The following is a 22,684-nucleotide window of genomic DNA, read 5'->3' as shown; positions in this document are numbered from 1 at the left end:
AAATATTTTTAAAATACTTTTTTTTTTATTTTTGTTATTTTTAAAATATATTTTTGGTGTTTATTAAAAAAAAGGCCGGGCCAAGCTCGGGCTTAGGAATTTTTTCCTGAGTCGGGCTTGGACAAAATTTCATGCCCATATTTCAGGCCGGGCCTAGAACGCGGGCCAAAATTTTTTTGAGACCGGCCCGGCCCATGATCACCTCTAGTATGGGAGTATTACAATGAACATAGTCTTATTAGTTTGAAAATTATTTTACGGAAAAAATTTGGTAAGACATTTTATTGAAAACCTTTTACGTTGATCATCCTATTTTACATAAAGCAAACATCAAAAAAAGCTGAAAATACTTTTCATAAAAGCTTTTATGTTGAAACAAATGGAGTCTTGAACTGTTGGTTTTACTTGAAGTATTTCTTTTACTCAAAATATGATTAGAATTGTTGAGAAATTGAAAGAATGTTTTTAATTTAATTTAAAATTTTGATTATGTAAAGCTAAATATGTTATTTTTATAGTAAGAATTATTTAAGAGCTTTATATAAAAATATTTTTTTCTAAAAAATGTCATATAATTTTTTTATAAATATTTATGAAAGTGATTTTAAAATTTTATCGATTAATGTTCAAAAGCTTTAAAATAAAAGTTTATATTATAAAAATAAGTTAAAAAAATTAAAAATTCAATCGAAATAAATATCAATAAAAATTTTAAAAAAATTCGAGTGAATTGAGTCAAAATGACCTATTTATGGATTTGATTGGTCAATTAGATTGAAAATCGATCGAGGTATTAATTTGGAGAAAAATTTTAGGTTCAAAATCAATTGAACAAAACTAAAAAGCAACGATTCAATTTTTTTCTATATTTTTATGGGGTTTCTAATAATTTATTTAATCGAACTGTTTGGATCAAACGACGAACCAATAACCTAACCAGTTTGACCATCAGTTCGACTTTGAAAATATTGTTAATAATTAAACAATTTATCATTTCAGTATAGTTTGGGCTTTTGAACTAACAAGTTTAAATTAAGTTTTAAGATATGATTATTGATTTTTTTATTTTGTTTCACTGAATGATAAAGTGTCATAATTACTCATCGATGGTGTATTGACAATTTTTTATATAAATATATTTAAAATTACTAAATTTATATTTGAGTCAAGCCAGGTGTGAGATTAACACTGAGCTAAATAAGATACAAGCGCAATAATCTTATTCAAGCTCATTTGTAGAGCTTAACATTTTTGCCAAAACCTTCTCATATTTTGAGTAAATCTTTTGAGCCTAGATGATAACTTGACCTTTGAATAAGTACAAGCGGAGCTATATAAACTATAAAAAAGAAGGGGAAACACAATTGAAAGAAAAAAAAACTCATCCTTCATTCATAATTAACAAAACATTATTCCCGAATGAGATCGAACCGTGACTCAAATATTTTCAAAATTTTAATTCACGGTCTACTCTTGGATAGATCTACAATTATGCTCTTTCTTACACCCATCCTCATGTCTAGTCATTCAGCTTTGGTAATTTATCTTTCAGATAACACCGATATTTGCTTCTCACTTAAACAACTCAAGTTCCATCAAAATCCTAAACTATAAATATTAAACTCATTTTCCTGTCGGATTCATTAGCTTAATAAAACCGACATATTCAACAAGCTGCGACATATTCAAATGGCTCGGAGTCGGGAGATTGACATTTGAGGGATGGTGCGATCTCGGGTTTATCCGCCGATGGGGGCGCTAATATCTTAAGGGCGAAATCCCACAAATTTCTTAAGTGAAACCTGAAGCCATGGCAGCATCACGCATGATAGGAGCTGATCTGAAAGTTTTAAGTTTTGATTTCCTACATAACAATATGAATTTGCATTATGTAAATCCAATATATAACAATATAACACAAAATCATATATTGATATTAATCTACAATCTATAAAAATAAAATCAAATATTTTTTTTAACTAATAAAAATATCTTTTATTATTTATTATATTCGTGTATTATCGTTCAAGATGTAAGTATTTTCATTCAATTAAAAGCTAAAATATCACAAAAAGAAAAAGTCTAATTTCATAATTATTTTCATTCAAATTTCATTTATGGTTTGAATTTTTTATTATTATTTAAAATATTTTGATTATGTTCAACAATTTAAATTATATTACTTTACATTAATAATATGAAATAAAAATACATTATTTAATGAATTGAAAAAATTGATATATATAAATACAAGTTTGAAAAATCTTTTGAATTGACAAAAATAATTAATATTTTTCATTATATTTCTAATTTTATCATTTTTTTTCATATTTTATTGCTCATTATATTAATTTTTCATTCCATATTATTTTATTATTAATATGATTATTAAAAATATAAATAAAAATTCTAATTCAATTCACAAGCTTTGGTTAAATGAGTTGATTTATAATAAATTTTATATGTTAATAAAAAAAGTTAAATTTTATATTAAATCATTTTACCTCAAATGTAATATTTTTTTTATTAACTTCACCTAAATAAATTTATATAATAAATAAAAATTAAAATATATATTGAGTTTAGTTATAATTTTTTTAACCCAAAATAATGAACTTTGTATTAATTTGAAAGTATGAAAAGAAATTTTTATAATATGATACCTAACTTTACATTTAATATATAATTGTATAAAAATATAATTTTCTAATAATATAAGGATCTTATAATAAATTATATTATAAGATTTATTTCGTTGCTATTTTTTTTTATCTTATATTACAAATATTAAAAGTCTACCAAACAATTGTAAACCTAGAATTTACTAAGAACTAACTAAAATGTAATTAACACCTAAGTAAATAAATCATTACTTTACCTTTATTTGTTTTTTTCTTTAAGATTTAGAGCCTTCGGGTGGATTTGGATGGAAGGTATGTAACTTACGGTTAGTGTAAAAATAGTGATACGATGAGATTAAATACGGTAGCATGAGACAAAAAATAAACTAAACGCACCACACCTCACCCCACCACCTATCCAAACCTATCATTCATATCGAACAATAAAATTTCAATTTTAATCCCTCTATTATGATCACATTCGAGATTTAATTTTTATATTTTAATTTGACATAATTTGATCTTCTACTTTAATAATGACATTATTTAATTCAAACAGTTATTGTCCTCAATTATTTCGATTAAAATGTAGACATAATTTTTTCTTAAAAACATCTAACACAAAAAAAAATCAATCTCAACATTATAAGTTAGAATGCATATTTTTTAGAATAAAATCTGCATTAGCGTTTTAATTGAAATAATTAAGGTGCCAATAATTTGGACAAACTAACGATTCTATAAAAGTAGAGGGACTAACAAAGGTGAAGCCACGAATTTTTTAGGTGGGCAAAATTGAATTATAAATTATTGAGTGACCAAAAGTGTAATTTTATCATGTAATAACTTATTTTATTATCATTTATAAGGAGATCACAAAACAATTTTTTTCCATTTTGTAGAGGGCCAAAGTCCCTATCTTCCCCCTTTGATTCACCTACGTGGATTAAAACTGTCCATGGGCCAAGCCAGATTGAGGCTCAATTCCATAAAAAGTTTCAAGTCCAAGCCCATTTTCAGATTGGCACAACCCGCGCAAAAAACCTCTTTCACTATTCAAAAATTAATAAAATATAAAAAAATATTTTAATTGATATTTTATATATTTTTATAATTAAATTTAAATAAAAATATTTTTCATTATTGTAAAAATTCTTACTCAAGCCCGACCCGACTCCTGACACTTAGACAAGTCTAGCATATGTACCAATTTATGTCAAACTAAATATAGATAGTAAATCCTAAATTTAAACATAATAAAACAAATAAAGTGAACTCTTATTAATGAAAATCTTGAATTAAATTTTATGGATTTACTCGTTTGATTTAATAAAAGGGTTTAAAAGTATGAAAAAGTAAATTGACATTGACATTGAACATATTTTAACCTTCAAAGTTTTACTTAATAATTTGACAACAAAAGATAATTAACTTAACACGAAGCATAGGATGGGAACCATACTCATTATTATATAGGTTATGATAAAATTAATATTTATTTAAGTATTTATATGTTATCATTGTGTTCAAGGGCGACGACAAGCGGCTAACAAAGGCCTCCAACCCCTTTAAATTGAAAAATTACATGTTTGGCCCATTAAACTGCTAAAATTTTAATTTAATCATTCAAAAATTATAAAACTATAAGCTAATGAAATAGTAAAGTTACATTTTAGCTCTTATAAAAACATTGAACTTAATTTCTCCCCAAAGGTTCCAGGCCTCGCCCTTAATTGTGTTTTTATTATTATTTTTTTATATTATGTTCATGAGTCACTATCATGTTTTCAAATTTGTTGTGTCTAATTGATACTAAATAATTCCAAATTTTGAGCCACTTATTGTTGCATTAATATACATGCTAGTTTTTGTTGTTATTTGTTGTGTCGTCGAAGCACCATTGGAGTAGTGGAAGAACAAACCAACAAGCCGAATTTCATGGCCCCAATTGTGAGAAACCTGAATCAAGTGAAAGGGAGCGTGTATAGGGTTTACCTTCAATTGATGAGTGTAGCTCGAATCTAGATGACACATTCACATAATCGAAAAATGCTTTCACAAACCTTTAACTACAATTCATTCGTACCATCTTCTATGCATCCACTAGATCAACAATCAAAGTCTTTTTGAAATCGAAATCCACCAACCTCCTTACACTCGTGCTAGCCGAAGCTTTGAACGGCCAAAAATAGGAATATGGATTTCAAGTTACTGTAGCCAAAACAATTCACAAGGTCATCTTAATCCATAAGAAGAACATCACCATACATTATAGTAAGAAATCCATATCTCTTAAACTCATGATGTTATCTTACACACCTATACAATGCATGTGTTTCTTCATAAGTTTTGTTCCACAACTTGTAGAGCTTGCTATTGTTCTACCTTCGGTTCAATAAAGTCTTATAGACCTTAAACTTCTTTAAGTTCAATCTTTCTTCCACTTTCCACTCTAAATATGAACCCATTTTTATGATACATGTCCAACTAATAATACTTTGTCCTTGATGGGATTTTTACATAGATGTATTTATTAGATTTTTGTTTAAGTTTAGTAAATATCTGATATCTAACATAAGCTTCACAAAATCACATCTAGATCAAATACGATTTAGTGTAAAAGCATCTTAGTCTAATGTATTTCCTTAAAAGAAAGTACAAACATTTGTATGACTCATCATTGATCAAACCATATCTAACAGAGTTGAATTCCTCCCTTCAAACACTTCACTCCATTGTAGAGTACCAAAAGTAGTACATTGTGAAACCATGTCACATTCCTTGAAAAGGTCATCAAACTCTTAGCTTAACTACTCTCTGGTTCGATCTAATCGAGAGTCTTGATACTTTTGCCTAGTTAGTTTTTACTTCATCCTTGAAGTCCTTAAACATTTCAAGGGCTTTAGATTTATGGAACATAGGGTAAACATACTCATAACAATTGAAATCGTCGACAAAAGTAACAAAGTATTGAGAACCACATCTAGCATCTAAACTTATTGTTCCATATATATCCTTTGTAGTCTTTGTACAAAAGCACATATGTGAAAACCACGTTCGATAATAAATACCAAATAACTAGTACAAAACAAATTAACTTCAACAACAAAAATACCTGAACCAAAAGCCTTACTTCCTTTCATCTTCATAAGTTTCTCAATATAAGTAGAACTCTTCTTCCTACATTTGATTTGATCATAGAGAAAGCACTTACCTTCTTTAACCACATCACCTTTTGGTTCCAATGCAACTTTAAAGCACTTAGACTTGTCGTTAGCACTATCTTTTCAGTATTTTACTTTTGCCCTTACCCTTTCAAACCATTAGTATAGCCTTGAGTACAAGCTTCTTTCACCTTTTGGTTCCAATGCAACTTTAAAGCACTTAGACTTGCCGTTAGCACTATCTTTTCAGTATTTTACTTTTGCCCTTACCCCTTCAAACCATTAGTATAGCCTTGAGTACAAGCTTCTTCAAGTTTGCCTCAATTGTTTTCAACATGCTAAACAACTCTAGCAAAGATTTTTATGTCTCGTTCATGTTGTAATTCATAATGAACTGACTATAACTGCCCGAGAATAATTGCAAGACAACATTAGTGGCCAACTCTTGCAGGAACTTTTATGTAGTCTATCATCTTGAGAACATGAGTTCCCTCTACCATTTTACATTGAAGTAGGGCCTTAAAATTCCCATACCAATCTTGACGTGCTTGCCCCTGAAAAACTATTTTAGGTGCTCGATCATATCATTTGCGACCATGTCCTCATGTTGGTTTTAAAGCTTAAAGTCATAGTGGCAAGCATTAGACATTTTATGTATACCATATCATTAAGATGCCTCTTGTAACCTTCCTTATCAACTTGAGAAGCATTAATCGCTGAGGGCTTAGGAATGGAATCTTTAAGAAAATATAATTTTCGTTCTTGTTTGATGACTATTCAAATTAAGATACCAATCCAAAAAGTTAAGACCATTTAACTTGTCCTCCTCAAAGATTAATTATAATGAAAGGGTGTTAGATGCTTTTGATGCCATGGTAATTTATAACCACAAAAATGCACAAAGTAAAATACCATGATATGATCACTTAAAACAAGACTTTATTAAAAGATACTCACTATTTTATTCATAATTAATAATGGTCACTATTAATCTCGAAAATTCTTATTAAAGAATTCTTAATAGATCAAAATCTATACTTCACCTCCTCTTAAAATAGTTTTAGCCAATCACTTAATATTATAGATATTTAGGTAAGCAATTTTTACAAATTATTACATCTTATGTAATTCCCAAAAAAAGCTAATGAATAACCACTCAAATCATCTAATGAACCTACCAACTTACTTGCCTTTAAGTCCCTAAATATATTAGGATAAAATGGTTAGGCACCAACCTTTGGCAAAACCTACATTGTATAGAGGAGGGCTTGACTAGGGTAAGCAATAAAAGGCATTAACACTTAACCATTGTGACTAACTAAAATATTAAATTTGGGAGTATAAAATCAGTAAATCGAATATTAAACCAAAAGTAACCAAAATAAATCTAATCGAAAACTCATCAAAATCCAATTAGTGTCATGTGTTAACACAAAATAAACTCGAACTCAAGGTTTTAACATTGCTATTGGGCCGCTAAAACACCATCGACATAGTGAAAAAACAAATTGACAAGCCCAATGATACGAGATCAAAGGCCCGACAAATGCGTTCCAAACTAAATGGGACCATCCAGGAGTTTGTTAGTAAGGCCTTAGATGCGTACACAAAAGAAAGGGAAAATCAAGATTTCAAATATTGGGAATCTTGGTCCAAGACACCAAATCTTGCAGCCAAAGCGCATTGGATCTCCATTACGAGCATCAACGATTCAATTTCGGTAGGAGATGGATCACAAGCCCAAATTCTTGAGGGCAAGGCCCAATAAGAAGATTCCAAGCCCAATCAAGAAATCCACCCATACTTAGTTGAAAATCAGGCCAAATTGTCAAAGTGGCCCAAGTTGTAAAGTTTTATTTTTATTTATTTATTTATTTTACTTAGTTTAAATGTTTATCCAAGAGTCCCAAATAAAAGACCCTTGGCCGAATTTCCATATTAAAATAATTATGAGTTTTTTTTTTAGTTTTAGTTTTAGTGTTCTAATTAAATTAGGAAAACATTTGAAAGGCCTATTTATATGGCTTGGCCAACCACCCTACAGAACATTACAATTACATTGAAAATTTCAGATTTGATTTGAGTGAAAATTCTCTTTGAGTTCTTCAAGGATTTTCTCTTGAGTTTTCTTTAGAAGTTGTTTTAACAATCTTTTTGATTGTGGGAGCCATCTTCAACCTTCTTCTTGCCATTGATATTCTTTGGAGGGGAGATTAGAGCCGTTTGAAGGGAGTTGTGAGATCTTTCGGGATTTCAAGGCTTCTTAGGACTTATCTTTTAATTTCTTACTGTCAATTCTTTCTTTATTTCTACTTGTGCTGAATCATTATCTAATCTATTTTCTGTTCTTATTGTGTTTTCAGCCTTTTTCTATCTTAAGGAATCAGCCCAAAAATTCCCAAATTCTAGGGTTTTTCCATACTCTTTTTGGGTGAAATTAGATTGTCGAAATTTGGGGAAAACTATCTTGGTGTTCAATTTGGCAGAATCACAATCTCCTTGAGGGTTTCAAGAACCCTAACACTTATTTCTATTCTCAATTTGATTCTTTGCTGATTTGGGGATTTTATTTCAGATCTGAAAATTCAAAAATCTAATCTTTTAATTTTCTGTTTCGTTTCAGATCTAATTGTTTAGGGTTTTCGTAGGAGTTTCTCGTGACTTGGCAACTCGATCTTGGTCCGCGCGCAACCCCGTATCATTTGGTATCAGATTTTGGGCGTTTTGGGTGTTCTTGGTTGATTTCTAAACTGATCTCTATTTTTTAAATTACAAACAGCAGTTTTACCCAGAAAAATTTTCGAAAAAAATTCATTTGAGTGGGTAAACGTTTTCTGATTGATCTGAAATTTTACATACATATTTTTGGCACTGTTATTGAATATACAAAAATATTTCCCGCAAAAAAATAAGTCGAAAAAGTCAAAAAATTGAAAAAAGACGAAATCTAATAAAAAATTAAAAAAATATTCAGCGGGTTGAATTTGGTGCCCAAATTTTCCAGATCAAAAATTAAATATATAAGGACACTCCAGATTTAATTTCGTGATTTTTGGAGATCGGGAACACCTCGAACGAAGTTGTCAAGTTACTCCGCAGTTTTTCGGGTTTTCTGTTTTCAGCAATTTTTATTGATTCTTAGCTGTAGGTTTTCATTTGTTTACCTTTATTCTTCCTTTACGTTATCTAACACCTTCTTGTTTCTTGTGTTAGTAGGATTTAAACGTGTGCACAACTTCTTCCTCGGTGCAACACGAATCAATTGGTGTCTCGTCAGTTTTTGGCATCCTAGTGCAAATTAGGATTCTTTGGTAGTTTGGTTCACACTCTCTAATTGGTTGATATAAACTCTGATAAAGAACTCACAAGATTGAATTCGACCTCATTGAGAATTTGAATTTTCTTTTTGAGTGATTAATGGTGAGGTTTGCTAACTTTTATTTTTGAGTGTTGAGTGTTTATTTTTTACAGGTTTTGAAGATGTCTAAAGGTGATAATAATGATACACTTATGGAAGTCCAACAACAGTTAGAAGGACACACTGTTGCAATCACACAAATAAATGCTACCCTTCAAGCATTGAATACTACTTTGAATGAGGTACGAATGAATCAAGAACTTCAATATCAAGATCCAATCAGGGAAGATAGGAATAACCAGCCCCATAGGCGCGGCCCTCGACGTGTCCCTAGAATGGATGACGATTCTCATGATCGTGGACAACCTTCTTTGGCAAAACCGAAATTCACAATTCCCCAATTTCGTGGTAAGAATGATCCTGACACTTATTGTGAATGGGAATCTAAGATTGAACTCATGTTTCGGTATTATAAATGTCCGGATGATGAAAAGGTAGCATTAGCAACATTGGAATTTTCTGATTATGCATTAAGTTGGTGGACCCAACTTGGGGTAAACCGCCATCGGAATTATGAAGGTAAGATTTCGACATGGGATGAGTTGAAACAGATTATGCGTAAAAGGTTTATTCCACCTCACTACTATAGAGAAATTAAAACAAAGTTGAGAAGACTTATCCAAGGTAGTAGGACGGTGGATGAATATTTTAAAGAGATGGAGATGCTCATTCAGAGAGCTAATGTGGAGGAAGATGAAGAAACAACTATGGTTCGATTCATTGATGGTTTGAACAGGCCGATAGCTAATACATTGAGGCTACAAACTTACATTGATTTGGAAGAAGCAGTTCACAAAGCCATTGAGATCGAGCAACAATTAAAGGAACAAAGGTTTGGGTCCTTCTCTACTTCACAATATTATCGAGGTAACAATTCCAATTCTGATTTTAAGAGTTCAAAACCACCTTTTGTTACTAACAAGTCTTCTTTGAGTAATGGAAGTAAACAATCAGATTGGAAAAAAGGGGCTCCTGCTAAAACGCAAACACCTTCTAAGCAACCCAATTTAGGTGATTCGAGTGCGAAGAGGACTCGTGAGATTGAATGCTTTAAGTGCAAAGGGCGTGGTCATTATAGTAGAGAATGCCCTAACACGAGATTACTTCTTCTAAAAGATAACGGTGAGTACACTTCCGACTCTGATAATACAGATCCAGATATGCCAGACCTTGTGGATGACAGTGTTAATGGCGACGAGTTGGTCGAACCACCAAAGGAAGGGGACTTTGCTAATTTTCAATGCCTTGTAGTTCGTCGAACCCTTAACATTCAGATGAAAGATGATGATAGCCAAAGGGCCAATATTTTCCATTCTCGGTGTTTTATTAAAGGTAACTTATGTTCACTCATTATTGATAGTGGTAGTTGCTCGAATGTAGTGAGTAGTTATTTGGTGGATTCTTTAAAGTTGCCTTGTACCAAACACCCTAAGCCATATCACCTTCAGTGGCTTAATGAATGTTCCGAAGTTAAAGTTACGAAACAGTCATTGGTCACTTTTAAACTCGGCAATTATGAGGATGACGTATGGTGTGATGTAGTCCCCATGCATGCGGCACACTTGCTCCTTGGACGACCTTGGCAATTTGATCACGATGTTACACACCAAGGTAAACTTAATCGATACTCCCTTGTATTTAAAGGCAAGAAATTCACTTTTGCTCCTTTAAATCCTACTGATGTATATAAAGATCAATTGAGGATGATAAAATTTTGTGAGGGGGTAAGGGAGAAAGAGCAAGTACAAAAGACAGAGAGAAAAGAGGCTAATAGTAGTGGAAAAAGTCAAAATTTAAAAAGCCCAAAGGTGAGTGAATCCTCTAGTGGTAAAATGAGCGGAAAAAATCTTTTGGCAACAAAAAAAGATGTGAAGAGAGCCCTACTTAATAAACAGCCTTGTATCCTTGTGAGGTTTAGGCAAAATTATTTATCTTTATCTAACATTAACGAAAATTTGCCTAGTGTGTTTCAATCTCTTTTGCAGGATTATGAGGATGTTTTTAGTGAGGCCCCTAAAGGTTTACCACCTTTACGAGGGATAGAACATCATATTGACTTAGTACTCGGAGCTTCAATCCCAAATCGACCAGCCTATAGATGCAATCCCGAGGAGACAAAGGAATTGCAAAGGCAAGTGGAGGAATTACTAGACAAAGGGTACATTCGTGAGAGCCTAAGTCCTTGTGCTGTTCCTGTCTTATTGGTGCCAAAGAAAGATGGTACGTTTCGTATGTGTGTTGATTGTCGCCCAATCAACAAGATAACGGTAAAGTATCGACACCCAATCCCTAGACTTGATGATATGCTTGATGAATTACATGGTTCAATAATATTTACAAAAATTGATTTAAAAAGTGGTTATCATCAAATTCGAATGAGGGAAGGGGATGAATGGAAAACAGCCTTTAAAACAAAATTTGGATTGTATGAATGGTTAGTTATGCCTTTCGGCCTTACTAATGCACCTAGTACATTTATGAGATTAATGAATCATGTTTTGAGGCTACATTTGGGTAAATTTGTAGTAGTTTACTTTGATGATATTTTAATTTACTCAAAGTCATTAGATGATCATGTTTTCCATGTTCGAACCGTTTTGGATATTCTACGAACTGAAAGATTATTTGCCAACCTTGATAAATGCACATTCTGTTGTGATAAACTAATATTCTTAGGTTTCATAGTTAGTGCTCAAGGTATTCATGTCGACGAGGACAAAGTTAAGGCAATTAAGGAGTGGCCGACTCCTAAATCGGTAACTGAGGTGAGATCTTTCCATGGTTTAGCCAGTTTTTATAGACGATTTGTGAAAGATTTCTCTACTATTGCTACCCCATTGACTGAAGTTATAAAGAAATCAGTGGGTTTCAAATGGGGTGAAACCCAAGAAAAAGCTTTTCAAACTCTAAAAGCTAAGTTATGTTCTGCTCCTTTGCTTAAATTACCTGATTTTGCTAAAACTTTTGAACTTGAGTGTGATGCTTCAGGAATTGGAATCGGCGCCGTTTTAATGCAAGATAAGCAACCTATTGCTTATTTTAGTGAGAAATTGAACGGTGCACAGTTAAATTACTCGACTTATGACAAAGAACTATTGGCATTAGTTCGTGCACTTCAAGTATGGCAACATTATTTGCTGCCTAATGAGTTTGTCATACATACAGATCATGAGTCTCTTAAATGGTTAAAGGGACAAGGTAAGTTGAGTAAAAGACATGCCCGATGGGTAGAATTCATTGAAACATTCCCTTATGTGATTCAATATAAAACAGGTAAAGATAATGTAGTCGCAGATGCTTTGTCTAGACGATATACTTTAATAACTACATTGAATGCTAAAGTCTTAGGGTTTGAACATATTAAAGAGTTATATGATGATGATACTGATTTCAGCCATATCTATAAGAATTGTGGACATACTGCTTTTGAAAAATTTTATCTTGTAGATGGCTTTCTTTTTCGTTTAAACAGGTTATGCATACCAAAGTGTTCCATGAGAGAATTGTTGATTCATGAAGCCCATAGTGGGGGATTAATGGGACATTTTGGAGTGGCCAAAACACTAGACATATTGCAAGAACACTTCCATTGGCCACATATGAAGAAGGATGTGGAAAAGGTATGTTCCAAGTGCATTACATGCAAACAAGCAAAATCTAAGGTAATGCCTCATGGCCTTTACACTCCTTTACCGATTCCTACTTCACCTTGGGTAGATTTATCCATGGACTTTATTCTAGGTTTGCCTCGAAATAAGAAAGGAAGAGATAGTATATTTGTTGTTGTTGACAGGTTCTCAAAGATGGCACATTTTATTTCTTGTTACAAAACAGATGATGCTACACATATAGCAGACTTATTCTTTAAAGAGGTGGTAAGACTTCATGGCATCCCTAAAACAATTGTTTCTGACAGAGATGTCAAATTTCTTAGCCACTTTTGGAAAGTATTGTGGGGTAAGCTTGGTACTAAATTACTTTATTCCACTACATGTCATCCCCAAACTGATGGCCAAACCGAAGTAGTTAATCGGATCTTAGGGACTTTATTACGATCTGTTGTGGGAAAGAACATTAGAAATTGGGAAGAATGCCTACCGTTTGTTGAATTTGCATATAATAGATCTATTCATTCTACAACTGGTTATTCTCCATTTGAACTTGTTTATGGTTTTAACCCACTAACAGTACTTGATCTTGCGCCATTACCACTTGAACACATTGTTAATTTAGATGGTGAACAGAAAGCTGAGTTGGTGAAATCCTTACATGAGCAGGCTAGGCAACGAATAGCCAAAACATATGATGCCAACACCAACAAAGCAAACAAGGGGCGCAAACGGGTTGTCCTAGAACCCGGAGATTGGGTTTGGGTCCATATGAGGAAAGAACGATTTCCTGCAAGAAGAAAGACCAAGTTGGACCCAAGGGGCGATGGGCCTTTCCAAGTACTCGAGAGGATCAACGATAATGCCTATAAAATTGATCTACCTGGTGAGTACAATGTAAGTTCTACTTTTAATGTGGCTGACTTGTCCCCATTTGATTTTTCAGATTCGAGGTCGAATCTTTTTGAGGAATGGGGGAATGATACGAGATCAAAGGCCCGACAAATGCGTTCCAAACTAAATGGGACCATCCAGGAGTTTGTTAGTAAGGCCTTAGATGCGTACACAAAAGAAAGGGAAAATCAAGATTTCAAATATTGTGAATCTTGGTCCAAGACACCAAATCTTGCAGCCAAAGCGCATTGGATCTCCATTACGAGCATCAACGATTCAATTTCGGTAGGAGATGGATCACAAGCCCAAATTCTTGAGGGCAAGGCCCAATAAGAAGATTCCAAGCCCAATCAAGAAATCCACCCATACTTAGTTGAAAATCAGGCCAAATTGTCAAAGTGGCCCAAGTTGTAAAGTTTTATTTTTATTTATTTATTTATTTTACTTAGTTTAAATGTTTATCCAAGAGTCCCAAATAAAAGACCCTTGGCCGAATTTCCATATTAAAATAATTATGAGTTTTTTTTTTAGTTTTAGTTTTAGTGTTCTAATTAAATTAGGAAAACATTTGAAAGGCCTATTTATATGGCTTGGCCAACCACCCTACAGAACATTACAATTACATTGAAAATTTCAGATTTGATTTGAGTGAAAATTCTCTTTGAGTTCTTCAAGGATTTTCTCTTGAGTTTTCTTTAGAAGTTGTTTTAACAATCTTTTTGATTGTGAGAGCCATCTTCAACCTTCTTCTTGCCATTGATATTCTTTGGAGGGGAGATTAGAGCCGTTTGAAGGGAGTTGTGAGATCTTTCGGGATTTCAAGGCTTCTTAGGACTTATCTTTTAATTTCTTACTGTCAATTCTTTCTTTATTTCTACTTGTGCTGAATCATTATCTAATCTATTTTCTGTTCTTATTGTGTTTTCAGCCTTTTTCTATCTTAAGGAATCAGCCCAAAAATTCCCAAATTCTAGGGTTTTTCCATACTCTTTTTGGGTGAAATTAGATTGTCGAAATTTGGGGAAAACTATCTTGGTGTTCAATTTGGCAGAATCACAATCTCCTTGAGGGTTTCAAGAACCCTAACACTTATTTCTATTCTCAATTTGATTCTTTGCTGATTTGGGGATTTTATTTCAGATCTGAAAATTCAAAAATCTAATCTTTTAATTTTCTGTTTCGTTTCAGATCTAATTGTTTAGGGTTTTCGTAGGAGTTTCTCGTGACTTGGCAACTCGATCTTGGTCCGCGCGCAACCCCGTATCACCCAAACCAACAAATCCAAGTGCGAGATACCAAATCTAAGTGGAAGAGAGTGAATGGTTCACTTTTGATCGATAAGCGTAAATCGAATTAGGATGCATCCATCCCAACTTTTATGTCATATGCCTAATTGTTGATCAAAGAGAATCATTTAAAGACAAAAGGTCACCATCAACCTTCTACCAATGCTAATAGATAATGTTGTTTAAACCATACCAATCGATCAAAACAAAAAAACAATTGGAATATCGATCTAGAAAAGGGTTAGACATCGCGAACCGAGCTAAAACCCTAATTGAATTGACAATTGGACCAACTAAAATGATTCTCTATTTTTTAAATAATTTATTATTTTTAAATTTTTACAAACCTTTTAATAATTTATTTATTTAAACAGATTAAACCAATCTATTTGTAAACTGATGGTTTGACCAATTCGACCATCGATATGATTTTGAAACCTTACTAATCGAATCTTGAAGGCCTAAAAATAGGGATATGAATTTCAACAAAACTTTTCCACAATAACGTTATCAAGCAATCTATCCCTTCGTCAATGATCTTTAGATTGAAAATAAATCACAAGACAATCATACTAGTAACGTCCAATCTTTTATTTCTGAATTACCGAATAGACTTCTGAGGTTGGGAACCATGGTGACCTCAAGTCCAAATATCACATACACCATTAGCATTATGAGAATCATTGTGACCTTCACATAACAATCCAATAAGCATTCTCTTGTCGAGTCAATCCAATAAGCATTCTCTTGTCGAGTCAATCCAATTCATTGTTCTCTAACATGTATCCATGCATTGACTCTCATACTCATAACAACACCTTGTTATCAATCAACCGCACACCAAGCTAGATCGTATTATTATTGCTCCAATCCACAACCATGATCAGTTCAAGAATAGTCTTACCACTTTAACACTATGTTTGAGTAAATAATTGTAAAAGAAGATAAAGGAAAGGTTAAGCAATATTTCATTCGGATGGTTAAAACTAATAAAAGAAAGGGAAGTACTTTCCACAACTTTTGTTTGGTTAAACTATGGAAAATTAAAGAAATGATTGTCTATAATGGTTTATTTTATTTGGATGGTTAAAATTAAAAAAAGGAAGGGAAATATCTTTCCTTTCATTAATTTTCTATACAAATTGGAGTAAATAAAAATTAAGTGATTTCAAGAAAAGCAACCGAGTATTAAACTCCCATTAACTTTCCCTTAAATAAATAAATGAACAAAGTTATCCAAACATAGGGTCAAAAAATTATTATTTTTTAATTTATTTAACGCATAAAAATAAATACTGAACATAATAATATGATCACTAAAGCAAAGTTAATAATATGTAGTCATTGGGCGTACCATAATCAGATTAGATGTATTACTAATATTTTATTTATTTGAATTTTGATATATTAATTATTCCTTAAATTTAACATTTTTATTCTCTAAATTTAATTAACATTATTTGATATATAATTTTCAACACATTAATTAATAATTCAATTTAGGCAATTAATCAATTAGGTTCTTGGACAGGTATTGTATTTATGTTATATTAAATTATTATTTAAATTTTACTTTAAAAATTATCTTGGGATAATTTGCTTATTTTGTAATGATAATTTAATTTGTAACTCTAAATTAGAAAAAAGAATCATCAGAAATATATTCAGTTTATCCAAATACTAGTTTAATCTAAGATTGTATTTTACAAATTAACTATCACTTTTTTTAAGTGTAAATAAATAAAATATCACCAAACAATATTAATATTTTTTAATTTTATGTATGTTTACATAGCCAAAAACATACATAATGTTACTCATATTTTTAATACATTATTTTTCCCAAAATAATTTAGAAGAAAAAAAAATTCTCCCCATCTGATTGTGTCAAAATTTAGTTCTAATAATATTTTTTTTCTTTTTATTAGGTTAATCTCCCAAATAAAGTGAAACCAATTCAATTTAAAAAATTATCAAAAAATAAAAAAATTATTATAATTATAGAATAAGGGTCAAGGCATGTTAATATCTTTTTAATATTCTTAAAATAGAAGTTTCATTTAAAATTTTAAAAATTATCTAAAAAGGGAATATTCCTTAAATTTTAATTCAACAAGTCTAACCATAATTAAAAAATCATAGAAGTTAATAAAAATTCCAAAATTGTTACAAAACCCAACCAGTGCAACTATCAATCTTTTTCACGATTTTAGATTTCAACCTAACTTACCTGATCTAATCCAATTCCAACAACACTGAATATCTTGAATCTAAACAACTTAATCACTTATATTTATATAAAATATGTTAACTTGGGTTCACAATCGTTATTTATTATTATAATTATTTATAAAAGGTGTTATTTAAAGATCAAATTGGGTACAGAAATCAATCATCATTAAGCGCATGATATTCATGAACCTCACCAACCCATTTTATTGTTTAAACATTTTTTTTTAATATTAATAATAAAAATAGGTGGGAAAAACATACTGGGTCATGTGTGAAATTACTCATTTTAAATGTAAAATTAACTGAATATTTAATAAATGTTTAATATGTGAAAAAAAAATTCAATTTGAATATAAAATTATTGAATATTGAATAACGCTATTTATTTCGATTATGAATGGTTTGTTAAATGAAATAAAAGACGCTATTATATTGTATTGACTAAAATAATATTAAAATAAAGATAAAATGCCTATTTAATCCTTGTAGAAATAATAATTATCTTTTTTATACTTTTAATTTCTTAGATACTATTATTAATATAATTCAAAATTATGGTAATAAAATCGTACTTGCATTCCTTTTACATACATTATATTTAAAATGATACGTAAAATAATATATTGTAAATATTTTTAATACATTATAGTACACACTAATTTTTATATTTAGAAAATTAAAAATTATTTCTTAAGCATTATTTACTTACTTTTTTTTTTTTTGAGGAATAAGCATTACTTACTTTTAATTTAACATATATTGTGTGTATCAGTATTTTAACAATAAATATTATGTAAATGGACATAATAGAGAAAATTATATTTTTTGGGTACAATTACAAATATAAAGATAATTAATTAGATAATCTTATGGCATTATTATTATCAGATAATTGAAGTAGAATTAGGCAAAAAAGGTTCAATGTTTAAAGTTTTTGAGTGTCAAACTTGGATGTAAATCATTACATATTTTACTTGTATCCCTATTACATCAAATGTTTTCAAGAAAGCATTAATATGAACTAATAATTTTACATACATATATATAAATATATATATGTATATAATTTATATTAAGTTTATAGATATATTCTGAAACTTAACCCGAGTCTGCACTCCTCACTCGCCCCGTCCCGCCCCGTTGTCAATCCCATCAGAGAAACACACTCATTCAAGTTCATACTCCAAAGTGAATTTAAGGTAAAATGATAATTTTCTTAAAGCCTAAAAGTAGAGTAGCCACTTACACTTGAAGATCCCCCATATCCACCATAGGGTTGGGATGAAAGTGCAGATGAGCTGCCTAACTGCGAAAACGAGGACCTATAACTCGTGTCTCTGTAACCGCTGCTCATAACCGGATCCTTGTGATTGCTCATAAATTCCTGTATTAAAACAGTCTTAATATGTAAATAATGCAAGCACCAAAATGATTGTTTATAGAGAAAAATATCTATTCATGTTACTAGTCTTCGGCTGTGTGTCGGATGTGTGTTCAATTTTTCTCAAGGTTTCCATGTATTAGAGGGGTTTTAGAGTATCAGATATTGGAACCCATGTTCAAATATGCATTGAATAAGGATGTTAAACACGGATCAAACCCATTAAAGAGAGAACAAAGGAGGCATAGTTCCATGATTTACATAGCAAAAGAGAAGTAATAGTGATAGTAAAACTTGAAACGCCAGCCGGTTATAATGAATTAACAAATAGGTCTTATGGGAAAGTGTCTTACTTGAATAAGTTGTTGAGCCAACTGAACCTGAGATGAGGTGCCTTTAATTTCAACCGTTATTTCATCAGATAGGCCCCCACTTTCTTGCACGGTTATGACGGCTCCACTAGTGCGACGAATGTGTGCAATATTAACTCCTCCAATCCCAATAATGTCCTCAGCATAAGAAAATGGTATTTGCATGGTTTGAGCAATCTGATTCCATAAATGCAAGAAGAGAAATGACAATACATAATAAACCAATGTAATGCAAAATCCTAATTTCAACAACAAAACATCATTTAAAAAATCTCTAAGCTGAATTAAATGTATGTAATGATGAGCATGTAATTAAGAGAAAGATTGCCACATTCAAGTTCTTTAACTCAAGTAGCAATGATTTGGAGCAAGTAGGGCATGAATGACCTAAAAAATGGCTCAAAGTGATTTTCTTCTCACCCTCTTGAATTAACTACTAACTAAAATAGTACTTAATTTCATGGAGAATCACCTTGGGGTTTTACTTATTTGGCATTTTATGTTCATGTCTTGTATAAATAAATGCTTCACCGGATTATGAATTTCGACCAGCTTCGGGTTATGAATTATTGAGACTTTAGAGTATTGAATACGAGATTTCCCTCTCTTACCCTATTTTGGTTCTGCCCTCTAATTTTCAATCTCATCTCCATATCTCCCTTTCCCTTCCTTGTTTGACATTATAATCTCTGATTTCTCTCTCTCCCATTTTGGTAAAAGGAATTAAAAAATAGTAATAATAACCAAGGCACACGTAAAAACAAACCTGAGTAACTATAGGAACAGCAGTTCGAAGAAGCCCTGAACTAGAATGTACTGTCGGAAGTGCAGGATCCTGTCCGTAGAATGAAATTCCAGATGGGATTCGTGATTCGAACTGTTTTTCATGATCAAGGAATAAAGAGTCTCTCCTTGCTGTAATAGGAAGATCAATTCCGATTCCACTTTGAGAAACGGTAAGCAGAGATGACTTTTCAGCCCTTGTCTCTGCTTGGAGATCTTGAGTGACAACCGCATTATGCTACAAACATACATAGCAAATCTTAGCATGAAACAGCTGCAGTCTACATAACAACAGTTTGATAGGAATCGAACTTACGGTCTTTTCAAAAAGAGGAAGAACAGTGTGATCAACCAAAAATTTCCTCAGGTGCCCCACCACTGCTTCAAGAGCTTTAAGAACCTTCAGGGCTTCCCCCTGCAACTCCGCAATCCTCTCATCTGCTACCACATAAGATGGTGTTTCATCTGTACAATAGAAACATGTTCATCGTGAATTTTACAGAAACCAAAAAATCAATGATTTATAGGGCATTTCTTGAACAGAATAATATACAAAAACTTGGATCTATTGTACAATTTATGCAACCATAATGGTCTAAAATAATCGAAGGAAACGTCAAAATTTATTACCTTCTATTACTAGAATCGTAAGTATCATGTACAAGTTATAAAAAATGCTTCTATGCGTCTAGAACCATACAATTGCAACGGTTTGAGTTAAAATAGTAGTAAAGTTCAGCTGAATTATCAAAGGATCAAATGATTGAAGCAGACAATATGACCAACACTTTGTAGATTTTGGACATTACAACCTAAGGCAGCCACTTATTGATTCCTCGACATAACAAAGCTAAGCAATAAAATCAGCCGGTTAGGATATTAGCTAAAATCACACAGCAGGTATCATTATGTTATCTAAGTCTCAGGAACGTGAATTTTCAGCTATACAGATTGGAAAACTTCATGCACCACCAAGGAGGGCCCTCACTTTAACAGGGATGAGAAGACATTCAGCTGGAAAAAGGGCATCCTTAAGTTCTCCAAATCTTTACTAAAATTAAAAGAGGAGGCAAGTTTGGTTGATTTAAGCAATAACACCTTCCAACAAAGTCCCTCCAGCCAAAACAAACAGATAACCAAAGCACGTGAAATCCCCCCAAAATAGATAAATGAAGCATGCACATAAATGAGCATAAGCGTGCACCCATTAAATAAATAATAAAGGGCACGGGATCTCAATAATTATCCATTAATGCACTGAGCCATGCAGAATTAAGCCAAGACTTTATTGATTTAAGGTTTACTTCATGCCTAGCATGGGAATGCGTAGGATAAGTTCTTATTTAATTTCATATTTATCAATTACTCGACCTTTTTAATTAAAGGATAGAACAATCAGTTGGTTTTATCCTATATGACGAGGATTAAACAACTCAATCAAAAGGCAAAAGGATTGTATAATCCCAAAACAATAGCGTTACACAAAATAGGGAGAGAGCATTAAAATTACAAGATAAATATATTTCATTACCCAATCCATATGCACCAACTGAAACCTAAATGCAAAGAACTCTTACATATTTTAAGAAGTACAAAACATACCTGTTGACAACACCTTCACAGATGCACCGGTGCTCTCTTGTAATGACTTAATTAAGGAGCCTTGCTTTCCGATTAAACTGATTGCTTGCGTAGAAGCTACCAACAACCGGATGGAACAAAATGCGGCTCCAGCTGCTTTAGCATCCCCATCGTTGTCCGGCAATCCTGAGACACGTTTAAAAACTCTTATAGCAGCATCCATTGCAGGCGAAAGAGGCGCCTCTGGTGCTTCCTTTCCAGATACTAGCACCTACAAGAAAAAGCCAATAAATTCAAGGAACCAGTACAAGGGTAGCTAGATTTACATAAATCTCACAATGGACAGAGTACTTACTATTTGCTCCAAAATCAAATCTTTGCCTACAAACAACAGTTCTACTTCTCCATACAGTAATAGTTACAAAAGGGTACCTAGATTTACATAAATCTCACAATGGGAAACCATCCTATTACGCTCAGTTGTTACTTTTACTGCAATTTTTCGCTACCAAAAAGAAAATAAAAACGAAATTTTTAACTTTTTCGAATCAAGAGATACAAGATTTGCATCAATATAGATTAATTAGGCCTAAAGTTTCGCTTCTTTTACCCTTAGCTCGTTTTTTCATTATCAAACTTATTATATAAACTAAAGAGAGCCCAATGAATCGACTACGGTGAAAGAGAAAATAAGGAAAATATTTGAAGGTAAAAACTAAAAATTAAAAAAATAAAAAAGGGCGTTTACAATTCGATCGGGAGTTCCAACAGCACCATCAAGTACGCGGATACGGGCCCGGGTTTCCTCGCACATCTTCTTGATAAGCTCGCCTTTACGGCCAATTATGCTGCCCACTTTAGAAACCGGCACGATGAGCCGAAAAACGCAGTGACCCGGCCAGCCGGGCCACTTCTCTACTGCTGGGTTATTAGCGGTCGTTTCTGAAGGGCTTACGGCTGATGGGTCGGCTACTATAGCCGTGTTGTTCGGTGCCTGGGTCTTTGCCGAACCGTTCTCCGAGGCGTCGGCGATTTCCATGGCGGGAATTTTTACTTGCAAGAGCTGGTCGGGGCTTCGAAAAAGAGGTTTCTATTTCGACTTGCTTGAGAAAATAAAACGGTGTTCGTCAATTACTACGGAGGTGTTTATAATAGATAAGGTCGGGTCGGGTTTGTGTTGAATTAAAATAAGGTGTTTTTACATTCACAAATCTATATCTAAAATAATTTTATTTTAATAAAATAACAAATATTAATTTAAGGTTTTTATATAAAATCTAAAAAAAATTGTATGCTAATAATAAAATCGGAACTACACTTGATCATGGGTCGGGCCACTCGTCCC

General features: G+C 32.2%; 1 protein-coding gene across 4 annotated transcripts; it reads right to left on the bottom strand.

Moving 5' to 3' along the window:
- Nucleotides 1-1,364: 1,364 nt before the first annotated feature.
- LOC107926280 (RNA-binding KH domain-containing protein PEPPER) lies at nt 1,365-22,463 on the bottom strand. 4 transcript variants are annotated; one of them, XR_005917366.1, is made up of 8 exons: nt 22,088-22,463; nt 21,361-21,610; nt 20,075-20,223; nt 19,742-19,996; nt 18,958-19,152; nt 18,470-18,607; nt 4,685-4,832; nt 1,365-4,580 (listed from the first exon to the last, which is right to left on the bottom strand). XR_005917366.1 is itself a non-coding variant. In XM_016857092.2 (7 exons), the coding sequence occupies exons 1-7, from the start codon at nt 22,376-22,378 to the stop codon at nt 1,850-1,852; spliced, it is 1,293 nt and encodes a 430-aa protein (XP_016712581.2). In that variant the 5' UTR covers nt 22,379-22,463; the 3' UTR covers nt 1,365-1,849. The 4 variants fall into 4 exon arrangements, 3 of the variants coding, with proteins under 3 accessions (XP_016712581.2, XP_016712582.2, XP_016712579.2); XM_016857092.2 differs by lacking the exon at nt 4,685-4,832 and having other exon boundaries at nt 1,365-1,864; XM_016857093.2 differs by having other exon boundaries at nt 4,413-4,832.
- Nucleotides 22,464-22,684: the final 221 nt, after the last annotated feature.

This window comes from Gossypium hirsutum, chromosome D08, assembly GCF_007990345.1.
Source record: "Gossypium hirsutum isolate 1008001.06 chromosome D08, Gossypium_hirsutum_v2.1, whole genome shotgun sequence".
Taxonomy (NCBI): domain Eukaryota; kingdom Viridiplantae; phylum Streptophyta; class Magnoliopsida; order Malvales; family Malvaceae; genus Gossypium; species Gossypium hirsutum.
The sequence above is the reverse complement of the archived record's forward strand: the minus strand, read 5'-3'. Positions and strand labels throughout refer to the sequence as shown.

What these genes read in the sequence shown, in the direction of transcription:
- LOC107926280 (XM_016857090.2), bottom strand. Translation starts at nt 22,378, where the DNA reads ATGGAAATCGCCGACGCCTCGGAGAACGGTTCGGCAAAGACCCAGGCA. An exon ending in TTGGAACTCCCGATCGAATT is followed by an intron (nt 21,611 to 22,087) that starts GTAAACGCCCTT and finishes TTTTTCTTGTAG; the next exon opens with GTGCTAGTATCTGGAAAGGA. An exon ending in TGGCTCAACAACTTATTCAA is followed by an intron (nt 18,608 to 18,957) that starts GTAAGACACTTT and finishes GTTTTAATACAG; the next exon opens with GAATTTATGAGCAATCACAA.